Source organism: Monoraphidium neglectum, assembly GCF_000611645.1.
Source record: "Monoraphidium neglectum strain SAG 48.87 unplaced genomic scaffold scaffold00230, whole genome shotgun sequence".
Taxonomy (NCBI): Eukaryota; Viridiplantae; Chlorophyta; class Chlorophyceae; order Sphaeropleales; family Selenastraceae; genus Monoraphidium; species Monoraphidium neglectum.
Window position 1 is genome coordinate 1 of NW_014013398.1, and position 13,406 is coordinate 13,406.

General features: G+C 65.5%; 4 protein-coding genes across 4 annotated transcripts; 1 reads left to right on the forward strand and 3 right to left on the reverse strand.

The window, feature by feature from the left end:
- Nucleotides 1–404: 404 nt before the first annotated feature.
- On the reverse strand, nt 405–2,144 carry MNEG_2112 (hypothetical protein; the record flags this gene model as incomplete). Its single annotated transcript, XM_014049400.1, has 1 exon — nt 405–2,144. A coding segment is annotated over one exon (1,740 nt), but the record flags the coding sequence as incomplete, so codon positions are not given.
- A 2,577-nt stretch (nt 2,145–4,721) lies between these two features.
- MNEG_2113 (Myb proto-oncoprotein) lies at nt 4,722–7,305 on the reverse strand (the record flags this gene model as incomplete). Its single annotated transcript, XM_014049401.1, has 4 exons — nt 4,722–6,192; nt 6,331–6,416; nt 6,775–6,883; nt 7,220–7,305. The coding sequence occupies 4 exons, from the start codon at nt 7,303–7,305 to the stop codon at nt 4,722–4,724; spliced, it is 1,752 nt and encodes a 583-aa protein (XP_013904855.1).
- A 1,060-nt stretch (nt 7,306–8,365) lies between these two features.
- MNEG_2114 (hypothetical protein) lies at nt 8,366–9,899 on the reverse strand (the record flags this gene model as incomplete). The annotated part of the gene is made up of 5 exons (XM_014049402.1): nt 8,366–8,485; nt 8,678–8,752; nt 8,980–9,309; nt 9,496–9,612; nt 9,804–9,899. 5 exons carry the CDS (start codon nt 9,897–9,899, stop codon nt 8,366–8,368), a joined length of 738 nt encoding a protein of 245 aa, XP_013904856.1.
- A 788-nt stretch (nt 9,900–10,687) lies between these two features.
- Nucleotides 10,688–11,795, forward strand: MNEG_2115 (hypothetical protein; the record flags this gene model as incomplete). Its single annotated transcript, XM_014049403.1, has 3 exons — nt 10,688–10,708; nt 10,879–10,992; nt 11,307–11,795. 3 exons carry the CDS (start codon nt 10,688–10,690, stop codon nt 11,793–11,795), a joined length of 624 nt encoding a protein of 207 aa, XP_013904857.1.
- Between the last annotated feature and the right edge of the window lie 1,611 nt (nt 11,796–13,406).

The following is a 13,406-nucleotide window of genomic DNA, read 5'->3' on the forward strand; positions in this document are numbered from 1 at the left end:
GCGCCGAACGGCGCGGCGGCGCCCGCCGCGGGGCCGGTCGTCGGGGTCGCCGCGGGTCCCTGGCGCGCGCCTCGGCGCGTGCCGGGGCGCGCCTCGCGGTCGGCGCGGGCGGCGAGGCGGTGGCGCTGCCTTTTCATTTCCGCCAGCTGCTGCAGCCGCCAGGGGGTCAGCCGCGGCTGCGGCAGTGTTCAAGGAAAAGAGGTGGGGAAGGCGTGAGGTGGAGCTGGCGGCTAGGGACGGCCTGAACGCTCCAGCCACCCGAACGAAGCGGCGACATGGTACAGACGTCACCGCGTGCCCCGAAACTGTCCCCCCAACGCCGACCCGGCCTGATGCCGACGGATCCTCCGACCTCGCCCGCGCCCCCAACGCTTGCAGACACTCCGCGGCCCCTGACCGCCCACCTTCCCGGCCTTCGCGCCGTCCCCAATCTTTGGATCAAAGCCCGGGAACGCTTTCGCAAACTCCTCGTCAGTCAGGGCCACCACCAAGTCCAAGAAGCTGCTCGGCAGCTGCTGCTGCTGCTGCTGCTCCCTCGCCTGCTGCGGCCCCTCCAGCCGCCCTGCCAGCGGCTGCGCCTGCCCCTCCGACGGCCGCCCCTGCCCCTGCTGCTGCCCGCCCGGAAGCTGCCGCCCGGCTTCCGCCACGAACTGCAGCCGCCGCCAGACGCGCGGCAGGTGCAGCAGCAGCTTCCCGACCGCGGCGGCGCGGCCGCGCCGCAGGGCGCGGGTGAGCGGCCTGCTGCCGGCCATCTGCGCCCGCAACCACCTGCAGCGCCCGTGCACCTCCGCCGCCGACAGCCGCAGCAGCAGCGGGTGCGTGCGCACCAGCGCCGCCTTGAGCCGCGGCCCGAACGCCCACACCGACAGCGCGCGGTAGCTGCCGCGCAGTGACGCGGTCGAGCGCCGCAGCAGCGCGGGCCGCAGCGCCGCGGTGTCGGACGCGTCCAGGACGGTCGCGCCGGCGCCCATCAGCGCGGCGATGCACTGCAGCCGGCCAGGCAGGCCCTTTGGCGCCCGCAGCAGCACCCGCCCCTCGCGCCGCAGCGCGAGCAGCAGCCGCCGCTGGCCGCCGAGGAGGTACCGCAGCCGCCGCGCCCGCGCCGCCACCGCGGCCGCCGACAGCTCGAGCAGCTGCGGCGCGCGGCGCACGAGCCGCGCAGCGGCGGCGCCCGTGCAGCCGAGCGCGGCGCGGAGGGACGCCGCCTTGGCTGCGAGCGTCGCCGGCGACGCGCCGAGCAGCAGCGGGCGCACCGAGACCATCGCCGCCGCGTCGGCGGGGCCGCCGGGCAGGGCGAGCGCGTCGGATATGGATGCGAGGCGCCCGGCCAGCTGCCGCTCATCAAGAATGAGGAGCAGCGGCTGCCGCAGCGCCATCCGCGCGCACCGCGCCGCCGGCGCCCGCAGCGCCGCCGCGGCCGCCGACACCCGCGCCGCCGCCGCGGCTGCCGTTAGCCCGAGCACCGCCGGCTGCGCGCGCGCGGCGGCCGCGACGCCTGGGACAGACTGGCCCAGCGCGCCGGCGAGCGCCTGCAGGCGCTGGCGCAGCTGCCTGCGGTCTGCCTGCAGCAGCGCCGGCCGCTTCGTCACCATGCGCACCAAGCCCACCCTGCTGCCCCCAAACACGGCCCCCAACTCCTCCAGCCGAGCCTGCAGCACGCCTGGCGACAGCCGCGCGAGGGACGGCTGGGCCGACAGCATGGCGGCCGCCTGGTCTGGGGAAACGCCGAGCTGCCGTGAGAGGCGCGCCGCGTGCAGGTTTTGGCGGGAGGCCTGCTGCTGCTGCTGTTCCTGCTGCTGCTGATCTTCCTGCTGCTGCCGCTGTTCCTGCTGCTGTTCCTGATCCTGATCCTTCTGCTGCTGCTGCTGGCCTCGGCCTTCACTGTGCCGCTGGCCTGATGTTGCTGTCGAAGGGGAGCCTGGCCGTGTTTGACCACCGCGCCGCCCGGCGCTCGGCCCTGAGCTGCCGCCGCTACTGCTGCTGCCGCTGCTGCTCGCCTCCGCCCCGCTGGCAGCCCTGGTGCCGCTCGTCCCCGTGCCCCCTCGCTCGTCCCCGCCGCCGCCGCCGCCACCGTCGCCGCTGGCAGCGCCGTGCGCCGTGCCGGATTCGGCGTCCGCCCCTCTGTCTGCAGCCGCACCATCCATGATGTGAGGGCCCAATGAGACGCCGGCGTGCGTGGAGTGGTGTAGCAGAGGCGCATCCTCCAGGAGTGCCGGCTCACCCGCAGCTGCGAATGCAATGCGGAGCGCGCGCGGTTGGTGCAACGCATTCGGTGCATGCGCGCAACATGGGATGGAACAAAGCTGCCAGGCGGCCAGAGGTTTCGAGACAGGCGGGCGGGTCTCAAGGCACGGCGCACGCACAAGCAGGGCGCCGCGGCAAAGCGGGTGGTTTGTCGGCGCCGGCGCCGGACTGGTCGAGCGAACCTGCTGCAGCGACCTCGGCAGTCGTCGCCGGCGCTGCGGCAGCCACCGCTGTCCGGCCGCAGTGTTTGTTGGGGCCCTTCAAGCGCCCTGGACATCACCAGGAGTGGGTATTCAGTTGTGCGTCATGGTGGTGTGAAGCGCAGGGCTGTGGTGGGACAGCAATTGCAGCCTGACGCGTCGCGCAGTGCCCACGCGTCAACAGCACTGCTGATGGCGACGCCTGGTGTGCCCGCACCTTGGAGTGGGGGCATCGCACATTGTCCGCGTGCTAGATGAGTTGGGTGAAACTCCCTCCCTCTCAACAATTGTCGATGCAAAGGTCCCACGCCTGGCCTGGACGCATTCATCACTCTGGGCCCAGACTGCTGGCCGACACTGGCCCAGCAGCCCGTTTGTAACATATTGTGGTCGTGTTCGTTATCCTCCTTGACTGTACGAGTCAGCCATGCTGCCTCAGGACAAGCAAACACCACGTATCGCCGTCCAGCCTTTCGGGGTTAGCGCAGATAAAGACAAAGCTGTTGCAGCAGTCGCCTAACTCACTGCTCAGGCCTCATCTGCAGGATTTCAGCTGCTAGATCGCAGTGACTGCCCTGCTCCCTGATGAGTAAGAAAAGCAAATGCGTTGTTCAGGATCGTGATCACACTTGGATAGCTCAGAACAATCATGTGTTTTTGGAGAATGGGGGGCACTGCCACGTTGGGCTGAGGGACAACTTTCCTACTTGGGTCAGCTGCTACTTGGGTCAGCTGCTATCCGACACCATCTGGTGTGCGTGCAACGCAATCCATGTATGGCTCGTGGCGGTGCTGCTACGCACAAATTTCTATGATGTAGTACTACGCAGGGAGACACACATTAGGTCGCCGACACCCAGTGCTTGCCTGATTTGCAACACACACAACCCCGTTGGCAAGCGCACGCGCACGCCGTGCCATCACACGCACGACGCCCTGCCACGCACATGATGACAACCATCTCGCCGCCAAACACCAGTGCGCGCACCTCTTATCGCCCTCACCAAGCTCCCCACCAACCTCACCGCCCCCTACCTGACACACCTGCATGCTGCGTGGCCGTCGCAGCTTCAGGGATGACCATCCCATGTGGCGCTACGTGGGGGGGTGGCGGGCCGCCACCTGCGGCAAAAGAAGCTACCGTAGACAGCAGACTACTAAAATGTCCTTCAACCTCATCGCTAGAACGCGCTTGTCTAATCCTGAAGCCACAAGGTCAGACCTGAGGCCCCGAACCCGTTGCAGAGCTACATGAAAGCTTGAACAGCAGATTACAGACGGCCACCTGCTCTAAGACGGCGCGTGAGCGCTTGGAAAACAAATGTGTGGTGTTTGTCCGGGCACGGGGCTCAGCCGGACACCGTCACAGCGAAACTTGATGGCGTGCGGCTGCGTGCCCGCAGCTGGCACCGCAGCGCAGCGACGTGCCGGGCCGACCCAAGGCGGCGCGCGGCTGTGTGCAGGCGCACAGCACGTGCGCAACGGGCCCCGAGGTGCCGCGCGATGAAACAAATGAGCGGTCCTTCCGATTGAGCAGGCGCAAGGGCGCCGAAAACCTGCTGCATGCAGTACAAACGGCTGCGGCGGTGCCGAGCACAGCTGGTGGGCCACATGCATGTGAAGGCCCCCTGTCGCGCCACAGGCGCCCCGAAAAACAGGAAGCATCAACAGCCAGAACACAGAGGTCATCCCTCCCGGCTACAGCTCCAAAACTCGGTGGCAGAAAGGAAAGCGCGCGCCAGGCTGTGGAGCCAGCGTTGGCACAAGTCAGCACGCAAGGACTTGCGCAGGACAAGCGCACACGCAACAGGAGCGTTCAAGAAAGAAATGGGTGTTGGCAGATTGCGTCGCCATGCGCAGTCCACCAGAGGGCATTGCAGCTGCCTGTGCAGCCGGCCGGCGCTCACAGATTGCCGAATTTGTGTCAGAGGGACCCCAGAAGCCCCTGCGTGGTTCACAAGAGGGGCTGGACGAGGTTCCGAGGTGTTGGTTCAAGGGCAGGGGCGGTGTTCGCAAGCGCATCCCCGTTCCGGAGGGCAAACGATGATTCGCAGCGCTGAGTGCAAGAGCAATCAGCACGCGCAAGAAAGAGGGATACAAGACGCCGCACTGTGCGCGCTGAGGCACGATCTGCTTGGAGGGGCGCATGTGCGTGTGCGCCAACACAAAAGTGGCGCGTGCTGCGCTTCAAGAAGGACAGACAGGAGGCCACAACAAAAGGGATAGACACTGTCAAAGCGCAACGGGGCAGACGAGACTTTCTAACCGCCCTCTGCGTCACGCGCCGCTGTTCCTGAGCATTAGCATCATCTCCGCCACCTGAGCATCAGACTCCACCTCGCCCTCGTCATCAGACGCGCCCCGCACGGCAGCAGCTGGCTTGCCCCTGTCCTGCTTGACCCCTGGCCCCATCGCCGCGAGCCGCGCGGCCTGCTGCAGCTGCAGCATCAGCACCCGCTCCTGCTCCTGCGCCGCGGCCTGCTGCCGCGCCCGCTGCTCCTGGAACAGCTGCTGCTGCGCCAGGTGCTGCGCGGCCAGCGCCTGCAGGGCGGCCACCTCCAGCCGCTGCTGCCGCGCCGCCTGCTGCTGTGCCTGGTGGAGTGCCTGCTGCTGCATTAGCTGGTGCTGCTGCAGCTGCTGCAGCTGCGCGTGCTGGGCTGCTGCCGGCGCCTGCTGTGTGTGCTGCGCCGCCTTGGCCTGCTGCGCCAGGGCCGCCACAAACGCCGCGATCAGGTCGGCCTGCGACACGTTGAGACCGACACCGCTAAACAGCGGCGCGATGGGTGCAGAGGGCGCCCCAGCACCCGCCTGGAACGCGCCGCCAGTGCTGGCTGCGCTGCCGCCATCGCTGCCGAGGCCGACGCCGAGGCCGGCGCCGGGGGGCGAGCCGCGGCGCAGCGAGAGCGGCGTGTTAGCGCCGCTGCTGGGGGCGGGGCTGCCCTGGGAGGGCCGCGGCGCGCCCTCGCTGGCGGGGAACGACAGGCGCAGCTCGGCGGCCGCAGCGTGCGCAATCGCGTGCGCGTGCGCGCCGGCGGCTGTCGGCTTGGGCCGCTTGGTGGGTGAAGGGATGGCAGGCAGGAAGGGCACGCCGGCCAGCGGCGACAGCGGGGGCGGGGCGTGCACGCCAGAGCTAGCGGCAGCGCCGAGGGGCGCCTTGGCCATTGGGCTGCCGGTGTGCTGCGGGTTCCACTCGGCCTCGCTGTCGCCCTCATCCGGCGCGCCGCCGCTGCCGCCACCGCCCGTTGCCGAGACCCTCCGCTTGGTGGCCGGCACGCGGAAGGCCGGGATGCCGTGGCCAGCCGCAAAGGCGCTGAGCTCGGGCGCCGCGGCGTGACCAGCGGCCTCATCCTCCGCCTCATCGTCGTCCTGCTTGTTGTAACCGTCATCGCCGCCGCCATATTCGTAGTCACCCTCCTCGTAATCATCCTCGCCACCCGCCGTCGCGCCGTCATCAGGGCGCCGCCCGTCGCGCGCCGCCGTGGCCGCCCACCGTGGGGCCGCTGGTGCGGGGCACGGGCGCTGCGGGCCGCGCCGCTGCGGGGGCAGGTACTCCGGCTGTGGCGCCGTGGGCAGTGCGACGCCGACATCCACCATGTACGCGCGCAGCGCGAGGCCCACCCCGATCTCGTTGCGGTTGTTGCCGCGCGTGATGTCCTTGCGGCGGAGGGTGGCGTTCCAAAAGTTCTTGATGGCGTTCTCGGTGCGGCCGGGCATGAGCTTGGAGATCTCGGACCAGCGGTTGCCGTACCTTAGGTTGAGGGGCGGGTTTTGGGGTTTTAATTGATTTGGGTGGAGGGGTTCGACTAATGATGAGGTCAAGGTGGGGGATGATTGCAGTTTGGGCCCTCCACAAGGCAGAGTGAGTCTAGGCCCGCGCGCTCCCCACCTCCTGTGTGACTGCATCAGCAGCTGCTCCTCTGCCAGGGTCCAGGGGGTCTTGTTGATATCGGGGCGCAGGTGGTGGTTCCAGCGCTGAAGGGGGGATTGTTTGTGCGTGCGTGCGTGCGTGTGTGTGTGTGTGTGTGTGTGTGTGTGTGTGTGAGTGTGTGTGTGTGTGTAGGGTGATGGTGGGCCGGCCGAGGGGCGTAATGATGGTCGCAAGAGTCGGCGCAGCACAGCGCGGTTGGCAAACGGCGGCTGGCAGCTTTTGCGGCGCGGGTGGGTGCTCGTTTGGCCGAGGCATGCGCCTAAGTTGGCAGCGCCCTGCCTCCAGACAGCCGGCTGGCGGCCGGCCCCGCAATCATCATGCAACAGGATTTGTCACATTGGGGCAAAGTCAAGCGGGGTCAAACCACGCGGCGCAGCGTACGCGTGGCCCAGTGGCGCGCACCTCGCGGCACTGCTTGCCCACGCGCCCGAGTTCCTCGTGGCCGCAGACCATGCGGTTGAGGTCACGCGCGATCTCGCTCCAGTTGCCCTCTCCCTTATGGGTCACGAGGCTGCGGGGCGGCGGTCGGGGTTGGGGGGCGATGATGCGTGATCGAGGCGCCTTCTGATGGACCGACCAGGATGGTAGCCAGGGTGGTGGGTGGGGAAGACGGGAATGCGCCACGCAGGCAAGTGGAGGCAGTGCCTCGGTGCTTCGCATCAAATGACCTAATCTTGGGGTGGGAACCACACAATAATCCCATGCTCAAGTTGCCTGCCATCCATACTCTGCAACCGCCCCACACGCCGTGCCGCATCTCTATATGCCATGGCCCCCTCGGGATGCCCCCGCATCCAGGAGGCGCGCGAGCAACCAACCAGCCCCACGCCGGCACGCGTCCGCTCACGTCGTGAGCGCCTCGTCCTCCTCGTGGCGCCAGCCGCCCTTGAGCATGGGCGGTTGCTCGCGCCTGCCGCCGCCTGCGTACGACATGGCTGCCAGGGGCCTGTGGGGTGGGTGGGTGGCAGCTGAGGGTAAGGCGCGCAGCTGATAGGTCGGCAGCAGGTGGGGTGGAGGGGTGGAACCGCCACTGCTGCCGTGGTGAGCACAATACGCCAGCACTGTGCTGATGACGAGCAGCAGGCTGACAGGCTTGCAAGTGAGTCGATGCGATGCACCAGCAGCGCACACTACCCGCCAAAACCTGCCGCGCCACCGCAGCTGCATACCAGATGCCACAGGCCAACTCGGGCTACGTAAAAATACGCATAACTCACCTCGCTTACTCTGAACGCCAGTCAAAGGGTTCTAAGGATGCAGGCGTGCGAAGGAGCAGCACACCGGCTACGCGCACACGCTACCTGTGCCTGTACAGGATTATATACACAAGAAAGGAATAAACAACAAAGAACTTAATGTACATAGCTACTCTGGTGGAGCGTCAGGGTGCAGTTGGCTTTGTGCATGCGCGCCTTGACCACCTGCCTGGATGCCGCTGAACGTGCGGTGCCACAGTTTCGCACAGGCGCAACAGGGACCATCAGGCCGGCCCGAGACTGAGTGGCAGCTCAAGAGTTTGTTACTGGTATGCGAATGCCCACTATATCTGCGAAAGTGCCAGTGGTGCATGCCCACCAGCAGGCACGCGGTTGGGGGGGTGGGTATGCCCGGCGGTTGCACCACCCCTGAAATACTGACTATCTGCACGCCCAGAGAGGTCGACCATGACTGTCAAGCGCAACTGCTCGAGGCCAGTCGCTCAGATGCAAGCTGGGCGGCGGCGTCGAACGCGCCATCGTACGCACACATGGCACGGTTGACCTTGCCACAGCATGGGCGCAGCAACGCTTCTCACGGCCCTTCTGGGTATGAAGGGTCTACAGGAAGAAAAGTCAAGAGGAAGATGCCCCGCGGCGCAGCCAATCAGGGAGCTACTGATCGCGGCAATGAGGTACAGGGCGCCTGCGCAGCCGCTCGGCACGCCGCCGCGCCCAGCAAAGTGCGGGGGCCCACGAGCAAGGCCAGCGCCAGAGCGCCACCAGCGCGCGACCCTCTAGTCAAGCTCCGGCTGCCCCTCGTCGCTGGATTCGCTGCCGCTGCCGCCGCCCGCCCCGACGCCGTCGGCTTTGTCCCCGTCCTGGTGCTTCACCAGTTTTGCAGCCTTCTTCTTGTCCTGCACAAACGCCCGCACGCGGGATAGGGCATGCCTCTTGATGCACGGCGCGCGATTCACCGTGCACGCGCGTCAGCTCTCGCAGCGCATGTATGGGCGGCTGTGCTTGCGAATGGACTTGATATGCGACATGATGATGCATGGGCCGTAGATGGCCAAGCAGGCCCGTGGTGGCTGCGGTCCCCCACCTACCTTCTTCTTTTGCCGCTTGCTCCGGTTCTTGGCCGTCTTTGCCTCAGCCGCCTCTTGCCGCTGCTTCAGCTTCCCCTGCGGCAGCATGGCGGAGAGTTGACCAGCTGGCATTCAGCGCGGGCCGCACGAGCGGGGACGCAGGCCTGCTTCGCACCCACAAAGCCGGCAGCCCCTGGGCGACCCTGAGCAGGCACCTGGGCACCGCAGCGGCCCCCGCCTTGAGCCACTACGCATTGCGCCGCTACATGACCCACAGTTGCAGCGTGCCTGTCGCATGTGCCCAGACCGGCCAGCCGCCGCACCTCAAACTCCTGCGTCTGCGTTTTCAACTTATCTTCCGCCTCCATGCGCCGCAGGCGATCCTGCTCAGCCCGCCGAATCTGCACGGGGCATCGGAGTTTAAGCAGTGTAAGGGCGAAGAAGCGTGCGCTGGAGCCGCTCGAAACCGACCCTGTTGCTGCCGCGGATCCTGTCGCCGCTGCTGTTGTCCTGAGGCCGCCACCCTCGCCCATGCTGCCGCCGCTGCAGCTGCTGCTGCAGCCGCTGCCCCCGCCGCTGTAGCCGCTGCTCCCGCCGCTCCTGCTGCAGCCGCTGTCGCGGCCGTCGCTGCCGCCGTCGCTTTGATACGGCTCCTGCTGCCGTATCATAGTATCACTCTACATACCGCAAGCACGCAACCCACACATACCCATTCAACACACACAGACGTGCAGCAACCGCCCCATAGAACAAACACACACACACACACACACACACACACACACACACACACACACATGCAGCGACTTCCCCACTCCACCATCAACCCCCTCACGCACCTGCCGGTAGTAATGGAAGTCGCCGCTGCCTGCGCCTGCGCAGCTGCCAGACACATTATAAATGCGAGTAGGAACCTCCTCCTGGATTTTATTGAGCTTTTCTTCCAGCTCAGTGGCCTGCAGGGTCCAGCATCGGCCAGTGGCGTGGGCGGGAGCGGCAGCGGCGGCGGGAGCGTAAGCGCGTTGCAGCACGCGCACATACGTCTGCACAGTGGCAGTACTCCCCTTGCCAGGCCCACTGCGTCTACTGGGGCTTCCTTGATAAATTGTTGCATGGGCAACTCCATGAAGCAGGTGAGCACACGCACCTCCTTCAGGCGCTTCTCGTAGTCTGCCAGCTGCTGCGACCGGTCCGGCACCATCAGCACGCCGCTTGTGCTGGTGATGGGCACGAGCTCCCCCATGGCTGCTAATGTCTGCTTGTGCGCACTGACGTCTTTTGAAGTATTAACTTTTGCGTGGACGGCTTTGAGTGGAGCTCGTGAGGCTTTCGTTTTTTGATGCAATGAAAAAAGGTTTCGAGTATGAAAGATGCTAAATTGTCTGGACAAAACCACGTCTCTACTTAAGTAAACTGTTCCTGCGTGCAGACGCCATATGTCGATCTGAAGATCATCCTGAGCAGGGCCAGCCGCAAAGAGCGAACGCTGAAGCAAGAGGGCGCTATTCGTAGCTGATGCGTGCATCCAGGTTCCTGCTCTCCCATCTGGCCAGGGCAGGTAGGCATGCGCAGCGTGCGCACGCTCTTGCTGTGTCGCCGTCACCAAGTCGCCCTTCAACCCTCGCCGGCCCCTGCCTTGCCCTCCCATTTGGCTTGCCAGGCAGCACAGCAGCAGCAGAACCAGCAGCATGCAGTAGCAGCCGCCCATGGGGGCGATGGACGTCCCAGTGCAGCAGCAGGGCGCAGGAGCAACACTGTAATCAGCAGTGGCAGCAGCAGCCGGCATCAGGGCGATGTTCATTCCACTGCAGCAGCTCCCCTCTGGAATCCAAAGGTTCCCCTGCAAACCAATCAGCATCAGCATCATCTGCAGTCCCTGCAGATCCGGCGCCAGCGGCAGCGACACCCGCCGGCAAGCAGAAAAAGGGCAGCAAAGGCGATGGCGGCGGGGGCGCTGGTGCACAGCAGCAGGACGCGGCGGCGGCCGCAGCGCAGCTTGAGCAGCTCAAATCGGAGTACCGGCGCAGCAGAATGTTGGAGTTCTACCAACAGGTGCGCGTCCCCCCGCCGTTGGGTGCCCGCCTTCAGTTGTTTTAGCGCCTCCGCAGCAGCGAGCGCAGCGGTCGCTGCGGCGGTCAATGAGGCGGCCCGTCGAACCCGTGGCAGCACGAGAGCCCTCCTTGATGCCACGTGACGTAATCGGACAATCGAACATCCCGCAGATTCTGAGCCGCGAGCTGCTGCTCAAGCTCAATGTGAAGAGCATCAACGAGCTGCCGCGACTACGACGACTCAACCTGGCTATACAGGCAAAGGACGTTGCCGGCGGGCCATTTGTGAGCGCTACGGGGCCAGCACGATTCCAGGGGGGACAGGCGGCTGTGTTCAGCCCTCACGCGTGACCGCGGGGCCTCAGCGCTGAGATGCTGGCTGGGGTGCGCTCAGCCATCACTCGGGGCGTTGCTGCGCCCCGTTCCCAGTTGCTCCATCGGCACCGCTGCCGGCCCCTTGCTCCCAATTCACACACATGCACACACACACACACACACATGCGCACACACACACACAAACACACACACACACACACATGCGCGCACACACACTCAACCACAAATATAAAAACGCACACACAACACTTTCGCACAAAAAGGTCGAGAAGTGGCAGCTCCTGCTGCACGCGCTGGGCCTCGAGATCGTGAGCGGCCGCCCGGCCACCTTCTCCCAGCCCGTCAGCCGCCACTACCGCCAGCGCGGCGCCGTCACCGGCGTCCACGTCACCCTGAGCGACGCCGCCGCGCACGACGCGCTCGAGAAGATAGTCTACCTCCTGCTGCCCTCCCAGAGCGCGTTTGAGGGGCTGCTCGTCCGCCAGCTGGACAAGGCCGGCCACATCCACTTCAAAATCAGCTCAATGTCCAACCTCCCAGATTTCGCGGAGATGTATGAGACGTTCGAGAACCTGGGCAGCCTGGACGTGAATCTGGTGCTGAGCGGCGTCGCGAAGCGGCCCGGGCGCAGCCGCGTGCTGCTGACCGGGCTGCAGCTGCCGGTGCTCGCGCGGCGGCACCAGGTCGGCGCCGCGGACGGCGCGGGGGGCGGCGGCGGCGGGTTGGAGGTGGAGGGCGGCGAGGAGGTGTGAGGGGCTGGTCAGCAGATAGGCCCGGTGGCTGCGGCGCGGATGCTGGCGTCTCGTAGGAGCGCCGCCGCGGTGGTGCAGGGGCTGCTCCTGGCCGGGCGGGGCTGCGCACCCTCCTTCCGAGCACCGCGCTTGGGCCCTTGCCCACCGCAGTGTAATCGGAGCCGACCAAGGGACAGTGCTTTACTGATATGTATCAAGTGGATTGTGAGTATCCTGTGGTCCGCACAATCTCGTGTCGGCCACCAGGCTCTGCCCCCTTGTTGCTGCCGGTGCACACAATACGGATCCTGCTGCCATCTCCTGCAGCGCCCACCGCCCTTGTCGCGGTTCGGCGGCGCAGCGGCACGCATGCAATTGGAGCGCTGAGGGAGGCCAATGCAGGTCGGCTGCCTGCGTTATTCATGCTATGTCGTCTTGAGGTTGGGGTGGGGGGCTCATCGCAGTGACTGAAGGTTCATGAACAGCGCCACACGCCCAATACAATGCCCCTGCAGCACACCAACCAACAGTGAACGAACAAAATATCCCTTTGCAGATGCACTTGCATCTATCCTGGAAGAGCCACCCTCCGCAGCTCGTGCGAAGCAGCCAGCAGCCAGCTAGGGGGCGGTTGGTTCATTGGTGCCACGTCGCTGGCAGGTGGAGGCGACCGGGCAGCGGACAGGCGGCAAGCTGAGTTCATACAACAAAACAAGTGTCATGCACATGACATGTATAGCCTACTTTATGCATATTTCAACCCGCTCTTGTACAGTTTGGGAGACCCGTTTCGTTCAAAACGCACTGTGCGCCCCCAACTGCGACCCATAAAGTCCTTATCATCCAATTCTACCATATAATACCTCATTAGATGGTGGTGAACGGGCAGCAAGGCCTGACATAGCCGGTGTGCTGCTCCCTCGGCGTGGTGGATTGCCTCCCGGGCCTTTCCTCAAACTGCAAAGGTGTGCAGAAAGCAATAAGAGCCTCAATCGACACAACTTGCAGCGCGAACACTGCCAGCACATCGTGTGTCAGGTACTGCGACAGCGCTGTGAGCGCCTCGCATCGCCGCACATGAGCGCTAGAATGGCCGGTACGCCCGCCTTGCTGGCAGACTTCACGTGTTATGTATGCTTGCAGGCTGCAGTCACGTGGTAGGGCGATGATATCGTTACCCATCATGTTGTGCTTCAGCCGCACCCTCACGGCAGACCCGTGCGCCTGCCGCCCTCCCCCCCCCCTCCTCGTCACTCGATAAACCCCCGACCAGGCCCATGGCAGCCACGTCACACGCAGGCGGCAGCAGGCGCAAGCAGCAAACGATGCTGAAGGGCGGCTGGCGCCACGAGGAGGATGAGGCGCTAACAACGTGAGCGGGCAGGCGCCAGGGTGTGGGCAGGGAGTGGAGCAGCCTGTTGCATGTCCCGGGAGCGACCCCTGCAGGCCCCTCAAGGAAAGGCAAAGGCAGGGATTCGGTGCAGCATGAGGGAGTTTGATATCCTGTAGGGCCCAAGGGTCATCATATTTTTTGCCGGTGAACGTAGCCCATGCCGCCGTCGTTGCACACCACAGTCTGTAGACCTGTGGCATCCTGTGTCCGCCCGCCCGTCGATGCAAATTGCTCTCCTC